Raw genomic sequence first — 22,248 nt, 5'->3', positions numbered from 1 at the left:
TTTTTTTTTTAAGGAAACCCAACCATTTTATTAAAACCTCCAAAAACAAATACAAGTATAAGAGACTGGACCATACCATGTCTCAAAAGAAAATGTAACAAGCCCACTAAACAACATCAAAACCTGTACCTAAACTCATAGTGGGCATGTCTCTCGCGCCCACTACCTGACTTGGATCCTCTATGCTTGCACTCAATCTGCTCAACGTACTCCTCATCATAAAAAAACCATCACCATACTTTGAATATCCAAAACTCGACTCGTACTCTAAGTCAGACCCTATATCTCCATGATGCAACTAAGATGAAACTCTAGGACAGAGTAATCCCTCTAAGTCTCTCGACTCAAGTAGGCTAGATGAAGTAGACTTCAATAGTTGAACCTGGTCTGCAGACCTATCCTCCTTAGTATGACAAAAGTCCCAAGTCTTATTTGATGGTATATACTTGGCACTTCTATTCGTCTCACAATACTCAAATTTCTTGGCATTAGGATTAAGTTTGGAATTAATTTGGCCCAACTCCTTTAGGCCCAAATTAAATCCACAAGGAATTTTCATACTAGAACCAACAATATTAATTTGGGCTATTAAGCCCAAATTCTTCTCCTCATTTCGGCCCAGCTTCACTATCATACCACCTTCTTCAGCCATAACTTTGGTAGCAATTCTATTCAATTGAATATCAACTGCAGCCTCTATTATTTCATCAGCCATACAGCCCAATGTGTCCTCGCTAGGCCCAAAATCCACAGCATTTAAATTCTGTTGGGTTACCGGCCCATTTTTTATTTCATTATTTTCGCCCAACTGGGCTTCTTGCTCAACACAATTAATTTCAAAAGATGAGAACTTAGCATTACCTTATTGGGCCTCCAAATCTCCTCCTTGCGCCACCAAAAATTGAAATGCATTATCCGTCCTTGCCCTTCCTTCTTATTGCCCTTGTTTGGACTCCCAACCCATTTGTAGCCCTTGCAACTTTCATCTTTTTCCTTCCAATTTTTCCTTAACCCACCAGCGTGTTCCTAGACTCTTGTGAACCTGGCCCAACTAAATTTTCCATCTCGCAATTTCCAATAGCTTGCCCCTTCTCTTGGGCCATATTAATTTTATTCAATAATTCCTCTGGCCCATTATCAGCATGCCCATTCGAATTTTTCTATTGATGCAACCCATTCTATTCAATTGTAGCCAAAAGCCCAACTGTTATTTCTTTATCCAAATTCCCATCTTTGGCCATGCCTAAATCAGTCCCAATTACTTCTTCGCCCTATCTCCCCCTTTCTTTTTCTTACATAATCCCATCCAAATTATTTGGATCATAACTAAGCCTATCTTCCAATTCTCCCTCTTGCATTCCCCATCTTAAAGCATACGCCAGCGAGTCCAGTTCCTCTTCCCCCCCTCTCCCTCTTGGCCCACTTCTTCTCCCACTTGAGCCAAATTATGAGCCCAACTTCACTCGCCTGACCCCGCCCAGACCCACGCCCAGACCTAGACCCGCGACTCGACCCAAGTCTGGTTCTAGATTCTTCTTCCCTAACCGCCTCCTCCACAATTGGTCCTCCTTCGCAACCTCACCCTCTGGCAATCACCTTCCTCCACCAGCCTCGCCGCCACAGCTCTGTCGCCTCCGTTCTTCGCCACATCCGTCGTTGGTTGATCTTCTCTAATTTTTCTATTTCGACATTCAATCGATTTGTGACCAAATCTCTTGCAATGAACACAATACTTCAGATCATATGCATATTCAATCTTTTGCTAGAATCCTCTCACCTCTTCTCCCTGACTCTCCACTTCAATCCAAACATTTTCCTAGCGATAATGGAGTAGATTAATATCCACCTTCGCTCGAGATACACCCGGTCTTGTTCTTCGCATTGTGGTTGCATCTAAAGCTAAAAGCCTCCCAAATGGAAACCTAAACAGAGTAATCCAGACTGATGCAAATGGCAAGTCACTTCTCGAACTCCAGTCCGACGATCATCGCATAAATTGGGCGTATCTTCCTTCAATTTCTACTCTGTTTTTCACAAAAACTTATGTGCAATCTATCTCCTATGTAAACTTAATCAATACATTCCTTGCATCAAAGGATCCTACATGTGCCGTGCTAGTGAGATGGAAAATTCTTTAGAATTTTTCCCTAATTATTTTGATTGGAGACTTCTCCCTTAGGAATTTGCCTATCAATGTTACCTTCATCTTCTTTTCTGCTAGATGAATCCAATCGGACTCTTTAATCGAGACGATTCGCTTACCTAAATGTTTCCTTTGCATATTCGAATTTAGGTTAGAAGTTGTATGACCTTCAATTTGTCGTTCCGCAGGTGTACCACAACGATTTCTCAGCATCTCTACAAAGGTCGCCGACAATCAACCTTCTCTACGCTGCTCATCCAGATTCTGGCCCTACTGCAGAGCGATCTGAGTTCCCTGCTATTTTCGTAAAATTTTCCTCCCCAATTCGATCGCTCTGAACGTTCTGGAGATTTTTTGTAATGCTTTCTATGTTTTCTATATCCATTTGTTCACGATCTATAGTTTCCACATCGATTTGCTCTGTCTGGATATTTTCCCCTTCGATTTGTATATTCTGGACAGGTTTAGAATTTCCAATTTTTGGCACTGACCAGTGGCGATCGCCAGCCACCACGGAGGCACCGTCATTGCCTTAGCCATCATGCCCCGCCGGAAAAATCATATGCATGAACAATGTGTGAATATATGTGTTTCGCATATGAACGTATGGATGAGTTTATGAATTTTGGGTAGTATTGGAATTTTAGAAAATTATAGCCTTAAGAGAGAGAAAGTAGAGAGATGTGTTTGGAGAAGAATGGGTTTGGTTTTTTTTTTTTTAAGGAAATGAGAACTTTATTAATACTAAAGAACAAGGGCAAAACCCTTACAAAGTCTGAAGGTCAAGGCCACACATAGCCAAAACCAACTAAGTCAAAAAAGTAAAAAATACAACTAAAAGGCCCAACATAAAAAGGTTAACATAAAGAAGGCCTAACATAGAAAAGACTAACATATGAAGGCCTAACACTTAGGCTCAAACGACATAAACATAAATGGCAAAGAACCTCCTCCGTGATGCCAACGCGCCTCAACGTAATGCCTCAATGCCTCATTGCGCCACAATGTTACACTACCGCAATGCTGCAATGCCGCGACTCTGCACCACAATGCAACAAAACAACTCCGCCAACGGGTTTGGGTTTTTGGGGGTTTAGGGTTTAGGCGTTAGGGTTACTGTTTAAGGTTTAGGGGTTAGAGGTTAGGGTTTAGGTTTTAGGGGATGGGTTTAAGATTTTTTTAAGGTTTAGGGTTACAATTGGGTTAGGGTTAAGGTTTAAGATTTAGAGTTTTGATTTAGGGGTTAGGGTTTAGTGTTTAAGGTTAAGGTTTAAAAAAAAAAAGAAAAAAAAAAAGAAAAAAAAACTAAGCCGAAGCTTTTTATTTCACCAAACAAAGAGGCCAAAGCCTTACAAACGCCTTAGGCCCAAAAGTGATCTAAGGCTCAAAATACAAGTGGCCCGAGAGCTATACAATTTCAAAGGGCTAAAAAAGCTTAAATTTACATGGGCTAAAAAGCCTAAACAATCTAAAGGCCAACAAGGCTAGCAAATGATAAGGCCTAAAAGGCTACCAATAGTAAAGCCGAAAAGGCTTACAAAAAAACAATAGATTAATGGCTCATTCGGCCATTTAATTCTCAGGCCCTCTAGGCCAAATTAATTCCTTCACCCCATCTTGCTGATAATTCATTGACCCAACTTTATTTAGTCCATGAGACTAAACAATTAGGCCCATCAGAGACCAACAGGAATTAATTTCCTTTCACATTGTCCATATGGCCCAGCCGAACAACTAGCTCAAAATGAATTTAATTCAGTCACAGCTAATAAAAGCCCAAAATGAATTAATTCAATTAGTCAAGCCCAGTTTTATTTATCATTGCCCAGCTCAAGTGAGGCTCTCATCTGTCCATTTATTTGTCACATGCGGTCCAGGGGTCGAGACCTACAACCTTTCATTTCATCCGCCAAGTAAAGATCCAAGGGTCGAATCTCTGGCTGCCCTCCTTCTAATCAGAGATAGTGATCAGCCAAACAGAGACCCACCATCCTCCATTAGTCCACCAAACTTAATGAACTATCCTCTTTCACTCAATCTTTCATTTTTTCTGCTGCAAAGAAACATCAGCCTCTCATCATTATGTTCTAGCAGCTTAAATTAGCTTACCATATATCTCCAAACCAATGGAAGCCACAGCCATTTTAGGAAACAACATCATCTAAGCACAACTTCAATGGATTCAATTCTTTATGGCTAATCTGTCGGCCAAGCTCCATGGGCCAATCAAGAGTTAGTCCACCAATTTAGGTAGACCTCCTTATACCTCCATCATCACAAACATAGCACCTCCACCCCTCAGACTGCCATCAAATTTCTCAGATTCTAGCAGAAGTAATTCCCAGGTTCAACAGGCTAGAGATCAACTCCTTAGCCATTTATTCAAAGCTCAAATAATAATTCTCAGCTTGCAATAGATCTATGCTCAGCAGTTATAAGCCATCAATTGCCTCTGATCCTGATTTCTCTTGAGCCAAATTACCTTCAGTGGCATATCAGAACATGGTGCATCATTTCCCATGGTGAGATCAGCACATGGCAGCATTCCCACCACTTCATGAAGCTTTGGGCTGCTGCAGTTATTCTGGGACTCATGACTGCAACAATCCTCCACATTAAATGTTTTAGATTGCTGCTGCACATCAGTCACCATATGCCCCCTTCTTCTGATTTAGTTTTCCAGCTGCAAAGCTTGCACAGCAGCCCAAAATCAAATAGCTGCAGTTATTCCAATTTCCACACACATACTGCATTGTCAACTTTCAATCAGAATTAACAAAAGGATTCATCTCCCTAACTGGGATCATCCCCTTGTCAACAACCTCCTTCCACATTAGATGCTTTAGAAGGCTGTTGTGGTTCCGATATACAACCTTCCACCATCCATTAAATTCTCCATTGATCCACCAAGCTAGGTGCACCAATAGATTTCAGCATCAACCATAGACCTGCTGTTGCACTTCTAAAACTGCAGTTCAGTTCCTGCATTCTGCCAGCATTCAGTGTTTTATCAAGCATCATTTCCTAACTCTCAGAGTCATCAAGCAACCAGCAACAATTTAGGTTTGGGGTTTAGGGTTAAGGGTTTAGTGGTTAAAATTTAAGATTTAGGGTTACAATTTAAGGGTTAGGGTTTAGGTTTTTTAGGTTAGTGTTTAGGTTTAAGGTATAGGGTTCGAGTTTATGTTTAGTTTTACAATTCAAGAGTTAAGGTTTAGGGTTACAATTTAGAGGTTAGGGTTTAAAGTTTAGGGTTCAAGAGTTTGGTTTACGATTTATGAGTTAGGGTTTAGAGTTTAGGTTTGGAGTTTTAGGTTTGGGGTTAGGGTAACATTTCAGGGGTTAGGGTTTAGAGTTTAGGGTGTAGATTTTATGGTTACAATTTAGAGGTTAGGGGTTAGGGTTTAAGGTTTAGGGGGTTAGAGTTAGGGTTTAGGGTTACCGTTTAGGGGTTAGGGTTTAGGGTTTAACATTTAAAGTTATGATTTAGGGGTTAAGGTTTAAGAGTTAGGGTTTAAAGTTAGGGTTTAGGTTTTAAGGTTTAGGGTTTAGGGTTTAAAGTTTAGTGTTAGGGTTTGAGTTTAGGGTTAGGGGTTAAGATTACAATTTAGGGGTCAAACTTTAGGGTTTAGGGTTACAATTTAGGGGTTAGAGTTGGGTTTAGAATTTTTTTAGAGTTTAGGGTTACAATTTAAGGGTTAGAGTTGGGTTTAGGATTTTTTTAGGGTTTAGGGTTACAATTTAAGAGTTAGGGTTTAAGATTTAGAGTTACAATTTAGGGGTTAGGGTTTAAGAGTTAGGTTTATGATTTAGGGGTTAGGGGTTAGGGTTTAGGGTTTACAAATAGGGTTTAGGTTTGGAGTTTGAGGTTTGGGGTTAGGGTTACATTTTAGGGGTTAGGGTTTAAAATCTAAGGTTACAATTTAGAGGTTAGGGGTTAGGGTTTAGAATCTAAGGTTACAATTTAGAGGTTAGGGTTAGTTTTTTTTTTTTTTTTTTTTTTTTTAAATAACTGTGCATTTATTCCATTTTCAAAATCCAGAGTCTACAAGTATACGTCATAGCCCCAAAAGTGGACTATGGCTCAAAAAAGTCCTTGGCCTTTTCGGCCATAACAAAGCAATAAAACAAACTCAATATATACAAGAGGTGGCCCGAAAGTGACCACCCCTAACTAGAAACTCCCAGCTCATCGAATGAGCAAATATGCAATCTAAAGCTAATAAGCTCATAACTAAAAGAGATTTAAAGGTAGATTATAGCCTTAAAGCCCCAATCCTCTCCAAAACAACCACAATCATAGTCAAAATAGGCTCCCCGTCCCACACAAGTGATGGGAACGATGCCTAAGCTCATGGATCCAGTCTACTCTATCCTAGCCCTACTATCCTCAAGTCAAAGTCTCATCCCCATCGGCACGGCGTACCGTGTTTTGGTCCGGGGGGGACTTTACGGGTCCCGACTTGAGCGATAGTACTCGCCTCCGTCTACCCTCGTGCCCAAGACCAACTCCCCTCGGCATAGCGTACTATGTTTTGCCCGGGGGAGCTTTTGAGGACCCGACAGGAGCGGTGGCTCCCTCCCCGACCACCCTTAGGCTAAAGGCCAACTCCCACGGCAAGGCGTACCGTGTTTTAAGCCCGGGGAGCCTTTATGGCCCCGACCTAAGCGGTGGCTATCCTCCAACTCACCCCTTCCCTCAACCCCTTCTTCTTTTCTTTCTCTCTTTCTTTTCATCACTTTTTCTCATCATACTTTCTCTTTTATTCCATTTCCTTTTCTCCCTTATCTCTCCCTCCTCCACCTATTCAGCCTCTCTCTTTTTTCTTCTTTTTTACTATGGATCCAAACAAGCTAAAGACACTCCCAACTCCGAGTGTGAGCTGTACTTGGAGCCTACAAAGACCCCACCATTCATGGCGCAAACCCGAATGGGCCCCTAAGGCTAGAAGCTACCCCAAAATCTCTTTTAGAGAAGCTTTTTTGCCCCAAGAAGCAAAATTATGCCCATACTAGAGCCGGGAGCTCAATAAACTAATCCATCAAACTCTTTGTCTTCAATGCTTTCTCCTACCTGCAAAACAATTACATGGCTTCATCTCTACACCAACAAGGGTGTAGATCCACCAAACAACATCTGCACAGTGATTACACTGCCAGTTCCCTCAACAGGCTGTATAGCCCTCAGCAGCTGCCCAGCAAGCAGCCCATCATTGGGCCAAAGGGGGTGTATCTCAGCTAGATAGCCTCATAGACCCAACCCCCCATAGACTTCATGAACAAACTTACTAGTAGGACCAACCTTGGCATGAGCTTCATTGGCTGGTCCCCTAGGCCTGTTAGCCCCCTCAGTAGGGGTTAGGGTTTAAGGTATAAGGTTTAGTATTTAGAGTTACGATTTAGAGGGTTTAGTATTTAGGGGTTAGAGTTAGGGTTTAGGGTTTAAGGTTTAGGGTTTAGGGTTTAGGGGTTTAAGGTTTAGGGTTTAATTTTTAAGGTTTAGGAGTTAAGGGTTTAGGGTGATTTAGGGATGATATATTCATAATATCAAACAAAATAAAGCAAGATGGCGCGCAGGCCTAAAACGAAAAATATATGGCACGTAGGCCAACAAACAGTAAAGCCACAGAAAGCCAGAACAAGAAAACAGCAACACCAACTCAACAAAATTTAATTTAATAATCCACAATAATCAATTCAATCCAATAATATCCATCCAAAAAAATAGCAATTTACGTCTGTTGTAAAAGACTTTTTACGTCTGTTTTACAATAGATGCAAAGTTGACAATAGGCGTTTGTTCCTCAGTAGGAACAAACGCTTGTTGTTAATTTTTTTTTTATAAAAATAATTAATTTAATAAAAATACAATTTTTTTCTGATACATTCCAACCAATATAAACTCATCAATACTATCAATATTTCACGTCACAGTGATGTATTTAATGAATATGACATAATAACAATAAAAACATAATTGAAGTAGGCAATTTAATGAATATACATTAGAAATTAAAATTAACGATGGCAGAAAACACAATCGGGAAGTGAAAGTGATAAATAGATACAACTGACCCTTCAAATGAAGCAGCTATGCAAAGAACTACTCAAACTTTAACAGTATTATTGTCAAAATAGAATGAACTTACATAAGAGTGACATCTAAGGGAAATCCTTCGGGTACTGCCACAACCACAATGGTAACCTGCAGATTTATACAACTTTTGTAACAGATTCAAAAGCAATCATACATGAAAACATTAGGAGGAAAACATTCATTCAAACAGAAATAAGTGCCTGCCAAACTGCAATCTTCAAATACCTGATCATAAGTACAAGCAGAACAACTAAAGCTACTATAAGGCCAACCATACCAATCAATGTTGCCACACCATTTAAATGGACCTGATAACAAACACTAGAGTCACAATGGATAACTATATATGAAAGCATTATCTGTATTTTATAGACTACCAAAATTTGATAAGTGCAACCTGTATTTTATAGACTAACCGAACAATGTCAGATCCATTCAATGGGATTTTGAGTTCTGGGTCATACCGGCAGTTTGTGCATATGGAGTCTCTCCAACAGCCATAATGGCATATGAGAAGTCTTGACCACTAAAGGTTTCTTCTGAAGGAGATGGCTCAAAGATTATTTCTGTTTTGTCTCCCATCACTTCTTTTAGTGCATCCAAAATGGTTGTGCCTACAAAACACAAATCATCTGATACATAATATGCTTGAATGAGACCAGTTCATTGCAAAATACCACCCTGCTTGAGTGCGGAATAATCCCCAATTCTGATCAAACATTGATAAAGCACAAAAAGCAGATGCTTTACATATACTTAAGTACTTATCACAGCAACAACCAAAAAAAAAAAAAGGCTATAGCTAAACTATGGAGGATTTGTTGGGAGGGGGGTTAACTAACTTATATTATTCAATCTCTGTGGCAACATATCACAAGAACAAACTACAGAAGAAAGTTAAACTCTTAAATTAAATAACTTGATATTATAGAAATTATCACTGATCATACTGCCACCGATCATATATATATATATATATATATATATATATATATATGCACCTATGAATAACTTACCAATTGTGATTCTGCCGCTGGTTCCCAACCAGGTTAATGTCCAGCCTCCACACTGGTGACCAAGATCATCAGCATGGGTTCCTGCAACAAGGATCTTCTTGGCATTCTTTAGTAAAACTAAGGACTTGTGTACAGCTTCACGTGCTAGCTCTCTATGTGCCTAAAACAATTGTCAAGAAAAAGTTATACAATGATATTTGAATTTTAGATTTTTTCTGGCTACTATACAGTGGTAGGTAAAAGATATACAGGTCTAAATATGTACAGATCTTCCAACATAAGAATTAGTGGTTAGTTAATCTAATATATTATGAGGATACAAATATAGAAAAATCAAGGATTAAGAGATAAGATAAATGACAGAAACTCAAATACAAAGGCTAGAAACTGTTCCTTACTATACTTCCTCAAATTTATGAGTATTTGAGTAACTCCTTCCCAGTCTGTAATCACAAACCCTGGAGTGGAAAATGCACAACTACAGCTACAGATCCATATTACAAAGATACAGAGCAATAAAGAAACAAGCAACAATCTAATGGGGTTGTTTCAATTTTCAATTTTCAATTTTCAATAAAGGCTCTCATTACCCAAATTAAAGAAGAAAGAAGTATTTTCCAATTTTAACATCAGAATTAAATATATATGAAAATTTTAAATACATATTCTGAAAATTAAAGAAAAGAAGCAGGGAAAAGTCTAAGCCCAATCTCAATGGACTACAAGGCCCTTGGAATGGATAGAAAATTATGAACTGAGCAACTTCATATTGAGAATAACCCATAAGGAAATGGAGCATGGAAAGAATCTAATAATGGGGAATTTCAAACTTGCTACTAAAATCAGCATAATTTGTTAATCAAGAAACTTTAAAACAGTGCCAAGTTGGATCCTTGTGTTATACAGCAAATTTGAATTTTCTAAATCAAAATGAACCCTCAGTTTCCAAGATGAGATAATGAGGAAAATTAGTATGGGGTAGACATTTATCCAACATAAAACTTGCCTCCTCACTTCCAACTAATGCAGATCTGAGTTACATCATATGCAAGGAACCAATGAACTTCTAACATATGAAATACAACCTAGAAGTTAAATAGAGCACTCAGATGCTCTTAATATTTTCTTCATTTGGCAGCCACAATATATTGATTCAACTTTAGTTTCCAATTTAAATTTTTTTTCTCAATTTGTGTAAGACTGACATATCAAGCACATTTCCTATCATCAGTCACTCAAAATTTGAGAATCAACTTTACTTCAATTCAGGTGAATCACTACACCTTTCATAATAAATACTCATCAATCTACATTCAAACAGAAGTTAATCAAAAACCTAGTAGCTCCAAGCCCAATAAAGTGGGGAAAAACAGTGGCACCATAGACATTGTTGTTCCCATGAATGATGATCGGAATACCGAGCCGGGTCATACTCACAATCTTGCTTTCCCCAGTCATACTTGATTCATCAAGTGCAAGAGAGTGTGCAGATATTACAATTCCATCAGCAGGCACCTGAAGGGAATTTAGCAAGCAAGAGAGTACTGATGAATGAAATTAAATCATAGAGTCCAAGACGTCTGGTAATTTATCACTTTAAGATAAACTCCAGTTTAAAAAGAATTAAAAAAGGAAAACCCATATAAACCCCACATCAGAAAGTGTGAAAAGATAAACAGAGATAGAACACCTAATGATTTAAAAGTTTGTTTAAATTGCAATGACCTGCATAATGGCAGTACTATCTAAATTATGCACAATACCTGTTGCAGGTTACAATGAGTCAAGATAGCAACCAAGATGGGATTATTACAAGTCATATGAAGTGCAGGTAGAAGATAGACATATTCTACAAAAATTATGATATGGAATCGTTAAGAGTCATGAATGATAACAAAGATTAACAAGCAAGGGAAGAAAATGAAAGAAAATTTTCAGAAAAGAACAACTACGATTTCATTCATGAGGATTCACAAGGGATATAAATAGTTGTTCAAATAGCACTGATGTCGAGATATCTTCTATGGGAATTCGCGACATTAATTACCTAGAAGTGTCGCCGATACCCATCATTTTTAAAATAAAATAAATGACGTCTACTGGTCACCTGATAATTTGCATCTACTAGCAGAGAAAAGATTTGTGTAGCAACAACAAAAAACTCAACAGCAAGAAATAAAAAAAAAATCAAAGGAAAAATTTTTTAAAAAAGAAAGAAAGATCAACACCGCTACTCCGCTGCGGACCGTTGCGTCCGGATCTGTACTCACAGCGAGGAGAAAGAGGCGACTGAGGAGAGCGAAAATGAGAGAGTAGATCTGGGCAAGAGGAGAAAAACGAGTGAAAAAAATGACTTGAAGATTAGATTAGAGAGTAAATAGACTATAAAATATTAATGAAAGAATATAAAACAAAAAGAACAAAAGCACCTTAGGATGGGGTCATTTTCTTTCCCAAGTTTAATAATCTAAGAACATCGATGATCTCGGCCTCATCAAGGTATCCGCCGCCGCCGCAGATCAGCCGCCGGCTTGCTTCCAGTCCAGATCTGAGAGGCCAGGCCACCGCCTGCTTCCGGTTGTCACTCTACCGCAGTCTGGACAACGCCGCCACCAGGAAGTCTGGAAGAGAAAAAGAAGAGACTATAAAACCTTTGATGAAGGAAAATTAAAGGAGAAAAAAGGCTTTAAGAAACAAACGGATATATTGTGGACGAAGTCTGAGAAAAGCTTTAAATCAAGAAAGAGAGATTTCGAATTTCAAAGTTACTTTACGCGACATTTCTTAAAAAGGTGCCGCAGAAAGTATATTAAGACCACTAACGTAAACTATTTTTTATTTTTATTTTTTAATTTTAAAATTTTCGTTTTCTATTTAGAAAAATTATTTATTAACACTTATTTTTCAAATTTAATTTTTTTTAAGATTAATGCTATATAATTTACACAATTTTAATTTTGAATAATTTTTAAATTACATCTTTAAAATATTTTAAAATATATATGTAGTTTAAATAGAATAAATATAGTTTTTACTTTTAAGCCCAATATATGTAATATTTTTACATTTGATAGTCGAACCAAATTTATATATGTATACAACATAATTAAAAATATATCTAAATCAATAACATGTTCACCTAAAATTTAATTCATATAATATTAATATTCTTTGAACTAATACTTAAAATATTCTTCGAGTGCATCCAATTTGTTTCCTACTTAGTTTCTCCTTTGAGTGCATATCTCTGTGTCTTTGAGAGCAAAATTTGACCTCCAAGTGCATGTTTTCCTTTCTAAGATTGCACAATTAATTGTCTTCAAATTTTCACTTTTAGTGTCTTTTTTTTTTTCCCTTGTCTTCTAGCTAGTGATCCTCTTTATGCATTCAAGTACTCAACTTCATGCCTACAAGTGCATGTAAGTCTTTCTATTGTGTACTTAGCATTCCATTGAATCTTTTTTTTTTTTTTTCTTCTAGTGCATGTTTTTAGTCTTAGGTGCACGTTTTGTAGCCTTCAAGTGCATGTTTTTCTTTCTAAAAGTGCACAATTAGTTTCCTTCAAATTTTTTCTTTTAGTGTCTTTTTTTCTCCATTGCCTCTACTGATCATCTTTATGCCTTCAAGTGCTCAATTTCATTTCTACAAGTGTATGTCTGTTTTACTATAATGTAAAAAAAAAAAAAAAAATACTTAGCATTCCAAGTGAAGCATTTTTTTTTCCTTCTAGTTCATGTTTTTAGTCTTCGACTTCACGTTTTGTAGGTTCAAGTGCATACATGTTTAGCTTTGAGTGTAGATTTTTTGCCTTCAAGTGCACATTTTTATGCCTTCAAATGTTTTTTTTTATTTTTTATTTTTTTATTTTACTTCAAGTGCACAATTCTAAGTCAGTATTTGTTATATATTTTGCACTTTTTTCAATAACATATAACTAAATTTCTAATGAAATTTGTGAGATTTACGAACGATTTGTATGAGTAATTGTTTTAATAACACTTAAGTAACTTACATTTTTGGTACCATAAATTGCATAAATTTTTGCTTTCAAGTGCTCACAATAAAAAGCGCCGCAGAAAGTATATTAAGACCTGTTTACTAACGTAAATTATTTTTTATTTTTATTTTTTAATTTTAAATTTTTTTGTTTTCTATTTAGAAAAATTATTTATTAACACTTATTTTTCAAATTTAATTTTTTTGGATTAATGCTATATAATTTACACAAGTTTAATTTTGAATAACTTTTAAATTACATCCTTTAAAATATTTTAAAATATATGTAGTTTAAATAGAATAAATATAGTTTTTATTTTTAAGCCCAATATATGTAATATTTTTACATTTGATAGCCGAACCAAATTTATATATGTATATAACATAACAAAAAATATATCTGAATCAATAACATGTTCACCTAAAATTTAGTTCAGATAATATTAATATTCTTTTAACTAATATTTAAAATATTCTTCGAGTGCATCTGATTTGTTTCCTACTTAGTTTCTCCTTTGAGTGCGCATATTTGTGTTTTTGAGAGCAAAAATTTGACTTTCAAATGCATGTTTTCCTTTCTAAGAGTGCATAATTAATTTTCTTCAAATTTTCTCTTTTAGTGTCTTTTTTTTTTTCTTTGTCTTCTAGCTAGTGATCCTTTTTATGCATTCAAGTACTCAATTTCATGCCTACAAGTGCATGTGTGTCTTTCTATTGTGTACTTAGCATTCCATTGAATCTTGTTTTTTCTTTTTCTTTTTCTTTTTCTTCTAGTGCATGTTTTTAGCCTTAAGTGCACGTTTTGTAGCATTCAAATGCATGATTTTCTTTCTAAAAGTGCACAATTAGTTTCCTTTGAATTTTCTCTTTTAGTGTCTTTTTTTTTTCCTTGCCTTCTAGTGATCATCTTTCAATTTCATTCCTACAAGTGTATGTCTGTCTTACTATAATGTAAAAACAAAAAAAAATACTTAGCATTCCAAGTGAACCATTTTTTTCCTTCTAGTTCATGTTTTTAGCCTTCAAGTGCATATTTTTAGTCTTCAACATCACGTTTTGTAGGTTCAAGTGCATGTTTACCTTCGAGAGTAGATTTTTTGCATTCAAGTGCACATTTTTATGCCTTCAAGTGCATTTTTTTTTTTTACTTGAAGTGCACAATTCTGAGTCAGTATTTGTATATCTTTTGCATTTTTTTCAATAACATATAACTAAATTTCTAATGAAATTTGTGAGATTTACTAACGATTTGTATGAGTAATTGATTTAATAACACTTAAGTAACTTCTATTTTTGGTACCCTAAATTGCATTAATTGCACATCTATTTGCCTTTGAGTGCAGAATTTTTGCTTTCAAGTGCACATTTTTGTACCTTCAAATGCATGTGTTTGAACTTTCAAGTGCACATTTTGTATAGAACTTCTTTTAAGAGAGACATTGATCATGATTAAAAAAAATGCAAAGCAATGGTAATCATGGAATCATCTACATACATAAATATCATTTACAACACTTCTCTTTTTTGTTTTTTGTTTTTTGTTTTTGTTTTTTTTTTTTTTTGTCATTTTTCTTTTGCCTTTGTGGTTGCATTCTGGAGAGGAATGAATATTATTAGGGCATCCCCAAAAGGGGGATTTTACAAAACTTTTGGAACAATAAAACTTGGCCTAAGACATTTTGACAAATGGGGGTGTTGCATTTTGGAGAAATCTTTCTCCTGCAACACCACACCCCCAAAATTTGTCAGACTTTAAAAAAAAAAAAAAAAAAAGAAATGTCAGTGAGATTGAGAGTGGCCGCCAGCTAGCGGCTACTCTCAATTGAAAACTACTTTTTTTTTTTTTATTTATTTACGCTGGCCGTTGCAACGGCCAGCTTCTTACTTTTTTTTTTTTTTTTTTTTTTTAAATTCTTGTTTTTAAAAATTTAAATTATTATTATTAAATTTATTAATATTTTTATTAATTAAATTAAATTTATATCTGTACATATGTTATACGCATATTTATGTATGTTCATTCATAGCATTATTTCCATAATTACATATGTTCATTCATTTATGTTTATTATAAAATTATAAATCAAATAAACAAAGAAATAATTAAAATATGAATATAAAATGGTGAGTCCATAAAAAGTTGTGCAAAAATTTAAAACTAATGGGAAGAAGAGATTTTGTGATTGAGTGAGATAGTGGATGATGAGGTGGATGTTGGGGCCCACAAAAATGTGAGGTAAAATCCCCAATTATTGAGGATGCCCTTACTATGTACTGGTCTTTTAGCTTTGTTTAATCATTTGCTTTTTCCCTCAACTAGCTATTTGTTTTATGCAAATCCCAAAACATGCTATATAATTATCAATTTTACAACATATTTTACCATCCATAAAATCTTACAAACAATTCTTACATTTCGAAATATGAAGAAGATACGTACAACTCAATCAAGTGAAACTAAAGCATAACTAATCTGGTAGAGATTTTCATAAATAGAAAATAAAATTTATTCAAACTATCCAATAGTCTAACACATAAATCAACTCCTTGAATGAATTTGAAGTGAATTCCTTTATCAGAGAAAAGTTACCGAGAATGCCCTGAAAACATGAAACCAAAATCAGTTGTAAAAACAATAAGAACAAGTAAAATCAACATTTATTAATTAGTTACCTAGCTTCTCCTTCTACTCCTTAGTGCCTTTGACTTCTTTCTCCTGGCCTTCATCATAATTTTGTATCCTTCTTCTTCAACAATTCTAGTAAACCAGTAAGGCTTTTGGGTTAAAAGCATGAGACTTCCCACTATCAATCCAAAAGCAATGCCACAACCATAGCCAAATAGCACAGCTTTCCAAGTAAACCCATCTAAAATGCTCTCATTGTGTTCTTGAGGGAGCATTTGTAGTGTAGGTGGTTGAGATGAGACACCATTATTCCCACAACCTTTTGTCACTGGATATCCATGTAGGCCATCATTCCCTACATATGAATCGTTTTCAAAAGTATTGAACTGATTTCCTGTGGGTATGCATCCCGTAAGGTGATTGTGGGAGAGATTGAAAACACTAAGAAATGTAATAGATTCCAACTCATTTGGAATCTCCCCCACAAGTTGATTTGAAGAAAGGTCCAATGATTCAAGCAAGGATAAATTTCTAAGAGAATGAGGGATACTACCACACAACATGTTGTGCGATAAATTCAAACCTCGAAGGGAATGTAGTTGTCCTATGGCACCTGGAATATTCCCTTCAAATTTGTTACTCGAGAGATCAATGGTGGTGAACACAGTTAAGATTCTTTCAAAGTTACGCTGGCTTCCCTTCACGACCAGGACCAAAGAGTCTTTGTAGTAGGTTCTTTGTCCAAAATAGCTTCGTGCCTTTCCAACTTCGCCATCAGTGTTTTTCATAGCAGTAAGACTCTGGAACAACTCCATTGGCAAATGTCCAGTGAACTCGTTGTGAGAGAGATCAATGATCTTTAGTTGAGAGGAGATGGATTTAGTAATTGAAGTGGCTAAGGTACCATGGAAGTTGTTAGATCTCAGACTAAGTACCTGTAATTTTGGGAGTTTCAGTAGCCACTGAGGGAGTATATCATTGAAGTAGTTGTTTCCAAGGTCGAGAACTTCCAAGTTAATACAATTGACCAAGGATAGAGGAATTTTTCCTTCTAACTTATTTCCTCGCACATTAAGAGTTTGTAATTGATTTCCTGCGGAAAAAGTTAGAGGAATGAAACCACCAAACTCATTGTTATGCATATCCAATACCTCCAAATACTTGCTTGCATTTCCAAGACATTGTGGGATCGTACCACTTAAATTGTTGTTTCCCAAGTCTAGAAAGGAAATATACTTTAAATTGCAAAAAGTCAAAGGTATCTCCCCACTGAATTTGTTTTGTGATGCAAGAAAAATGCCCAAAGGACCCAACAGAACGGGAAGTGGCCCCTCTACCAAGTTGAATCGAAGATCAATTGTATGAAGTGAAAGAAGTTGAATTCCTTCCACACCACTAGTGAGGTAGTTGTGGGAAAGATTAAGATCCATCAATTGCCGGTTGGACCAAACCCATTCAGGAATTCTTCCTTGAATTTTATTGTTGGAAAGATCTACAGACACAAGGTACTTTGAATCTCTTAAAAAACTCAAAGTCTTCAAATTGCATGAAGATAACCCCAAGAAATTGAGGTTTGGAGACCAAGTTGTAGCATTATTGGTTTTGGTGTTGGAGACTAGGGATATGCAATTGTTAGAAAGCTCTAGTTCCATCAACCTTTGGAGGTATGAAAGCACACTAACGTCTATAGTACCACTGAAATTGTTGGATGAAAGGTCAAGAACAAACAAATTCTTGTTTTTGAAAAGTGATGGTGGAATGGGTCCATGAAACCGATTTTCACCGAGATTAAGGATGTATAGAGTAGAAAGATTAGAGAACAAGGATGAGGGTAGTGTTCCATACAGTGAATTTTCTGGAACAGATAAAACCTGCAACTGAGTAATGTTGGTGATGGAAGACGGGAAGTTGCCAGTGATGTTGTTATTATAAAGATATAACTTCTTCAACCTCCAAAGCTTTATAAACGAGAGATCAGAAAACTTGCCTTCCAAATAGTTATCTGAGAGGTCTAATCCCGTGAGTTGCTCAAGATTTATAATCGTCTCTGAGACCTCATTACTTAATCCACAGCTCGCTAATCCCAAGTACTGGAGTCTGCTAAGATTTGCAATGGATTCAATAATATTTGGAGGACATGTAGTGTAGCCAAGATCTAAGTATGTAAGGGAAGAACTACTGTTCCATCTGCTGTTTTGAATGTCAACTGTGAGATCAAAGTTGAAATTCAAATCAAGTTTTCTCAAGTTTGGGAGGTGAAAGATGCTAGATGGCAAGCTTCCTCGTAATCCTGTGTCAGAAACGGTTTGAGAAAGGCTCAAAGTTGTTATGTGAAAAGAGAGATTTTTTGGCATGGTCGAATAAAGAGGTATTTCATCAAGAACTATTTCCCTTATTTGTGTTGAGTTTTGAAGGAGAAACTTGAAACTAGGAGGTTCAAGTATTACCTCACTGAGTTTAGAGAGGTCGAGGGAGTATAAGTTGGGAAGACGCAAGATTTCCATAGGAATTTGGCCATAGAAGTATGAGGAAGAGAGGTTTAAATGTGTCAAATAAGAAAAGTTTCCAAATTTATGTAGTGAACTAAATGATCCGGAGAGATCATTCCCAGCAAGGTTTAACTTTTTGAGATAAGAAAGGCGGAATAGGATGCTGTTGGAATCAATTGTTCCATAAAGTTGGCTGCAACTAAGATCAAGCTCGATCACTTGGCCGGTGGATTCGTCACATGTAACACCATCCCACAAACAACAATCGATGCTACTATTCCAAGAAAAAGTTCTTGGATAGGATTTCTGGCTATCATAACTATTATAAGCACACGCATCCATGGCCATGGGTGGGGTACTTACAATGAGAGATTGTTTGAATTGGAGAAGAATGAGACTTTGATCATTTTGGCACAAAGAAGATGATGCAGATGGGGAAATTAAAAGGAGGAGACAGTGTATCACAAATAGCAATGATGGGATTACAAGCCGATTGCCCATTTGCGTAAATTTCAAGTAAAAGAATTGAAAGCACAAACTCTATATGCTCATCAAAATTGGCATCAGCATTTATAGAACCATTTGTTTGTCTTCAAAGGATTGGGAAGATTTAGAAGATTTCTAATTAGGACTGAAGTTTTTTGCCTTTTGTGTAATAATAAATAATTATTATAAATATTTTGTTTTATTTGTTTGTCTAATATTGCCTTGCACGTGGTATCATAAGATCAGATGATCCTACATTTCAATCTATACTGTCTTACATTACTAATGATTCACGATACATGCCATATTTTAAGGTAAAATTTGACCATTATTATTATTATTATTATTATTTTAAGATTGATTATATATATATATATATATATATATATATATATATATATATATATATATATATATATATATATATATGAATAGGATTGTATTGAATGCATTAACGATACTCATACAGCAACGTGCATCCCTGAGGTCGATCAACTGCGATGTAGAGGGACAAAAGGAATTTCTACTTTCAATGTTTTGGCAGCGTGTGACTTTAATTTGATATGTGTTTCACTTTTATATCTGTTGGATGGCAAGGATCAACACATGATACACGTGTATTTCTTCATGCAATTATTACACCATCAATGAACTTTTCCAAGCCGCCCCACGGTATCATATTCGTATTACTTTAACTCTAATAAAAATCATATAATTTTATTCCTTATAAAAGTTTAGTGTTATATTTTTTTAGGAAGAAGAGATAGAAGATACTTGCTAGAATGCCACAGTTTAGTGTGGAGACCCAAATTGATGTTATTATGGCCACATTTGCACTATTGAGATGAAGAAGATTCACAACAATATTGATACTTCATTATGAGATGCTAGATCATAATTATGCTAATAGTTTTATTTCAAAATGTTTTTTTTTTTGAAAACAAAATGTTAAATTTTAATATGTAAACAAACCAATTTAAATTTTATGGAGATGTCCTTTTTAGTCTTTTTACATTTATCAGCTTATCAAAAAACTAATTTTACCAAACACTTTTAAGTATACCAGTTAGCTTAACAACTCTTCAGTTTTCAGCTCTTAACTTATAACTTTTCAGATTTGCTACCTTTACAGCTAGGTTTGCCAAACATAGCCATTGTGCTCTTCTCCAAATTAAACAAATTTAGGCTTTCATCATGGGATGTAATCTCCTTTTGTTAACCTATTAAAGTATCACCAAAAAAAGGAAAAAAACTTGTGTGAGACTGTCTCACAAATCCTTGTCCGTGAGACGGGTCGGGTCAAGATGAAATATAATACTTATACGAGCAAATGTAATACTAAATCATGCATAAAATGTTTACAATTTATATTGAAAAATGTAATACTTTTTCAAAAAAATGTAATGCTTTTACATTATGATAATTTAAATGTATTATATTTTTCATCAAAATTTTTATTTTTAACATACGACGTTGGTTTTTAGGTAAAAACCGATGTCATATGTTAATTTAAAAAAAATTAAATAATATTCTCCGTCTTTTTTAGCTTAAAAACTGACCTAAAAACCGACGTCGTATGTTTTATTTATTTTTTTTAAAAAAATATACGACATTGGTTTTTTTATAACCGACATCGTATCATTTATTTATTACGTCTGCAAGAACGATGTCGAAAAAAATCGGCATCGTATGCCTCAAATTACTGACTTATCTATTTGATAGATTGTTTTGTCACAAATCCTAAACTCGTTTGTTCGAACAGTTATTGCAACAACGATATGACTAAGTGTGGAATAATGTAAATCAAATAGAGAGCTGAGTATTGGAAGCAAAGTATTTTTTAACCAGTTCGATACAATCGTATCTACGGCTGGAGGACCATCATTAGTGAGTTCAATCCACTATCTCATCAGCAATTCAAACAGACGGTAAGAGAACGCATTCTCAGCCCAATGTGAGATATACCTAGCTCACTGAATAAAAACTCAATCTGAAGAAGCTATAGAGATTGTGGAGGCCAGAGATTCGTGCAATATGCAGTCCAAAAATCCAATTTTTGGAGATCTGCACTTTCGTTGTCCACCTCGCTGACTCACCCACCACTACACCACAATTGTATGGAATATAGTCCAAAGATAAAGCTTTGCAGAACTTTCTTTTCAATTACCTTCTTAAACTCAGATCATGAACAATGTCTTCGGAAGATGATATCTCAGATTATTCTCTTTTTAAATGGTAGAGAGAGTTTCTTGGATTGTAAAAGTAGCTTTATAAACTCTTCAACTCTCTTTTTGAATTCTCTCTCTAACAAGTATATAATACTCTGAATCTTTGAACACAAAGACAAGTAATTCCTAAGATATTCCATGCATGTAGTGGGAATTACTATCTTACCCTTGAGGTTTTAAGTCAGGTAAGGGTTTTCTTGTAAAATAACCTTAGACCGTAGAATTCCTCAGCTAGTTGTTCCTGATAAGTCGTTGTAGTTCCAACGACTAGCTTTCAAAGACTCTGGTGTAGTGAGATCTTTAATCAAAACTCTAACTGACACTAAACCTAACCTAGCTATCTAGTTTCCCATAATAGTTTTGCCAATTACAAGTTAGGGTTTACAAATTACAACACTAAACACTATCAAATGCTCCTTTTGGTTATTATTTGGCAAAAGAACTCGATAAAAAAAACAATATAATTAAACCACCATAAACTTAAAACAAAAGAGCAATTACTAACATAAAGATAAAGGATAACATCCTTTCCAGATCAGAGGACAATTGTTCAAACTTTTACAGACCTAAATACGAAAACTAACTTAAACAAAGGCATGTAAAACCAAGTAACCATTGTCTTCAAGAAACTCTCAACACTTACACTAAACGAACTCCCCCTTAATCAGCACTACTCCCCATTTTTGCCACAATAATAAAAAAGTAAATTAAGCAGTAGGGGGTTCCCTTCAGTGACATGTTTATCATCAGCAGCTGGTTACACTTCTCATAGACTTAGTCGAAGCAAGACAGTAGCTAGCTAGTTCAGTCCGGGCAGCGTCCTATTGTTGATTGAATACTATATTTGAATAGCAACTTCAAGGTAATTCACAATGCGTTTTAACTTGAGTGACAATCTCATATCTCGGCACATGGGAGTGAGGTTTTCTTCATCGACATCTGACAGGGTTGGCACTAGCTAGAGATGGTGTGACTGGCTCAACATCTTTAACATGCTTACTACCCAACAGCTTTTCATCAACTCGCTAATGAGTTGTGGTTTTCAAATTAACCTTATGGGGTATAGAGACTTTCCTTAAGAAGTTAATATTCCAAGAATCAGATTAGGATATGGTAATTAATTTTACCTTCTGCTCACGTGGATGGATGAATGAAAGTATATGAGAG

General features: G+C 35.6%; 2 protein-coding genes and 1 long non-coding RNA gene across 5 annotated transcripts; all 3 read right to left on the bottom strand.

Annotated features, from left to right (window-relative positions):
• Positions 1-8,173: 8,173 nt before the first annotated feature.
• Positions 8,174-9,676, bottom strand: LOC109148708. Of its 3 annotated transcripts, none has more exons than XR_002048841.1 (4): positions 9,257-9,676; positions 8,657-8,854; positions 8,466-8,548; positions 8,174-8,348 (listed from the first exon to the last, which is right to left on the bottom strand). XR_002048841.1 is itself a non-coding variant. In XM_019296444.1 (4 exons), exons 2-4 carry the CDS (start codon positions 8,820-8,822, stop codon positions 8,289-8,291), a joined length of 261 nt encoding a protein of 86 aa, XP_019151989.1. In that variant the 5' UTR covers positions 8,823-8,854; positions 9,257-9,676; the 3' UTR covers positions 8,174-8,288. The 3 variants fall into 3 exon arrangements, 2 of the variants coding, with proteins under 2 accessions (XP_019151989.1, XP_019151988.1); XM_019296444.1 differs by having other exon boundaries at positions 8,705-8,854; XM_019296443.1 differs by lacking the exon at positions 9,257-9,676 and adding an exon at positions 9,161-9,197 and having other exon boundaries at positions 8,705-8,875.
• Positions 9,677-10,691: 1,015 nt separating this feature from the next.
• On the bottom strand, positions 10,692-11,902 carry LOC109148555. Its single transcript, XR_002048832.1, has 2 exons — positions 11,686-11,902; positions 10,692-11,574 (listed from the first exon to the last, which is right to left on the bottom strand). It is a non-coding gene; the product is annotated as an uncharacterized LOC109148555 (long non-coding RNA).
• Positions 11,903-15,762: 3,860 nt separating this feature from the next.
• On the bottom strand, positions 15,763-18,868 carry LOC109148611 (receptor like protein 30-like). The gene is made up of 2 exons (XM_019296344.1): positions 15,953-18,868; positions 15,763-15,852 (listed from the first exon to the last, which is right to left on the bottom strand). Exons 1-2 carry the CDS (start codon positions 18,866-18,868, stop codon positions 15,763-15,765), a joined length of 3,006 nt encoding a protein of 1,001 aa, XP_019151889.1.
• Positions 18,869-22,248: the final 3,380 nt, after the last annotated feature.

The sequence above is a fragment of the Ipomoea nil genome, unplaced genomic scaffold, assembly GCF_001879475.1.
Source record: "Ipomoea nil cultivar Tokyo-kokei standard unplaced genomic scaffold, Asagao_1.1 scaffold2144, whole genome shotgun sequence".
NCBI lineage: Eukaryota > Viridiplantae > Streptophyta > Magnoliopsida > Solanales > Convolvulaceae > Ipomoea > Ipomoea nil.
The sequence above is the reverse complement of the archived record's forward strand: the minus strand, read 5'-3'. Positions and strand labels throughout refer to the sequence as shown.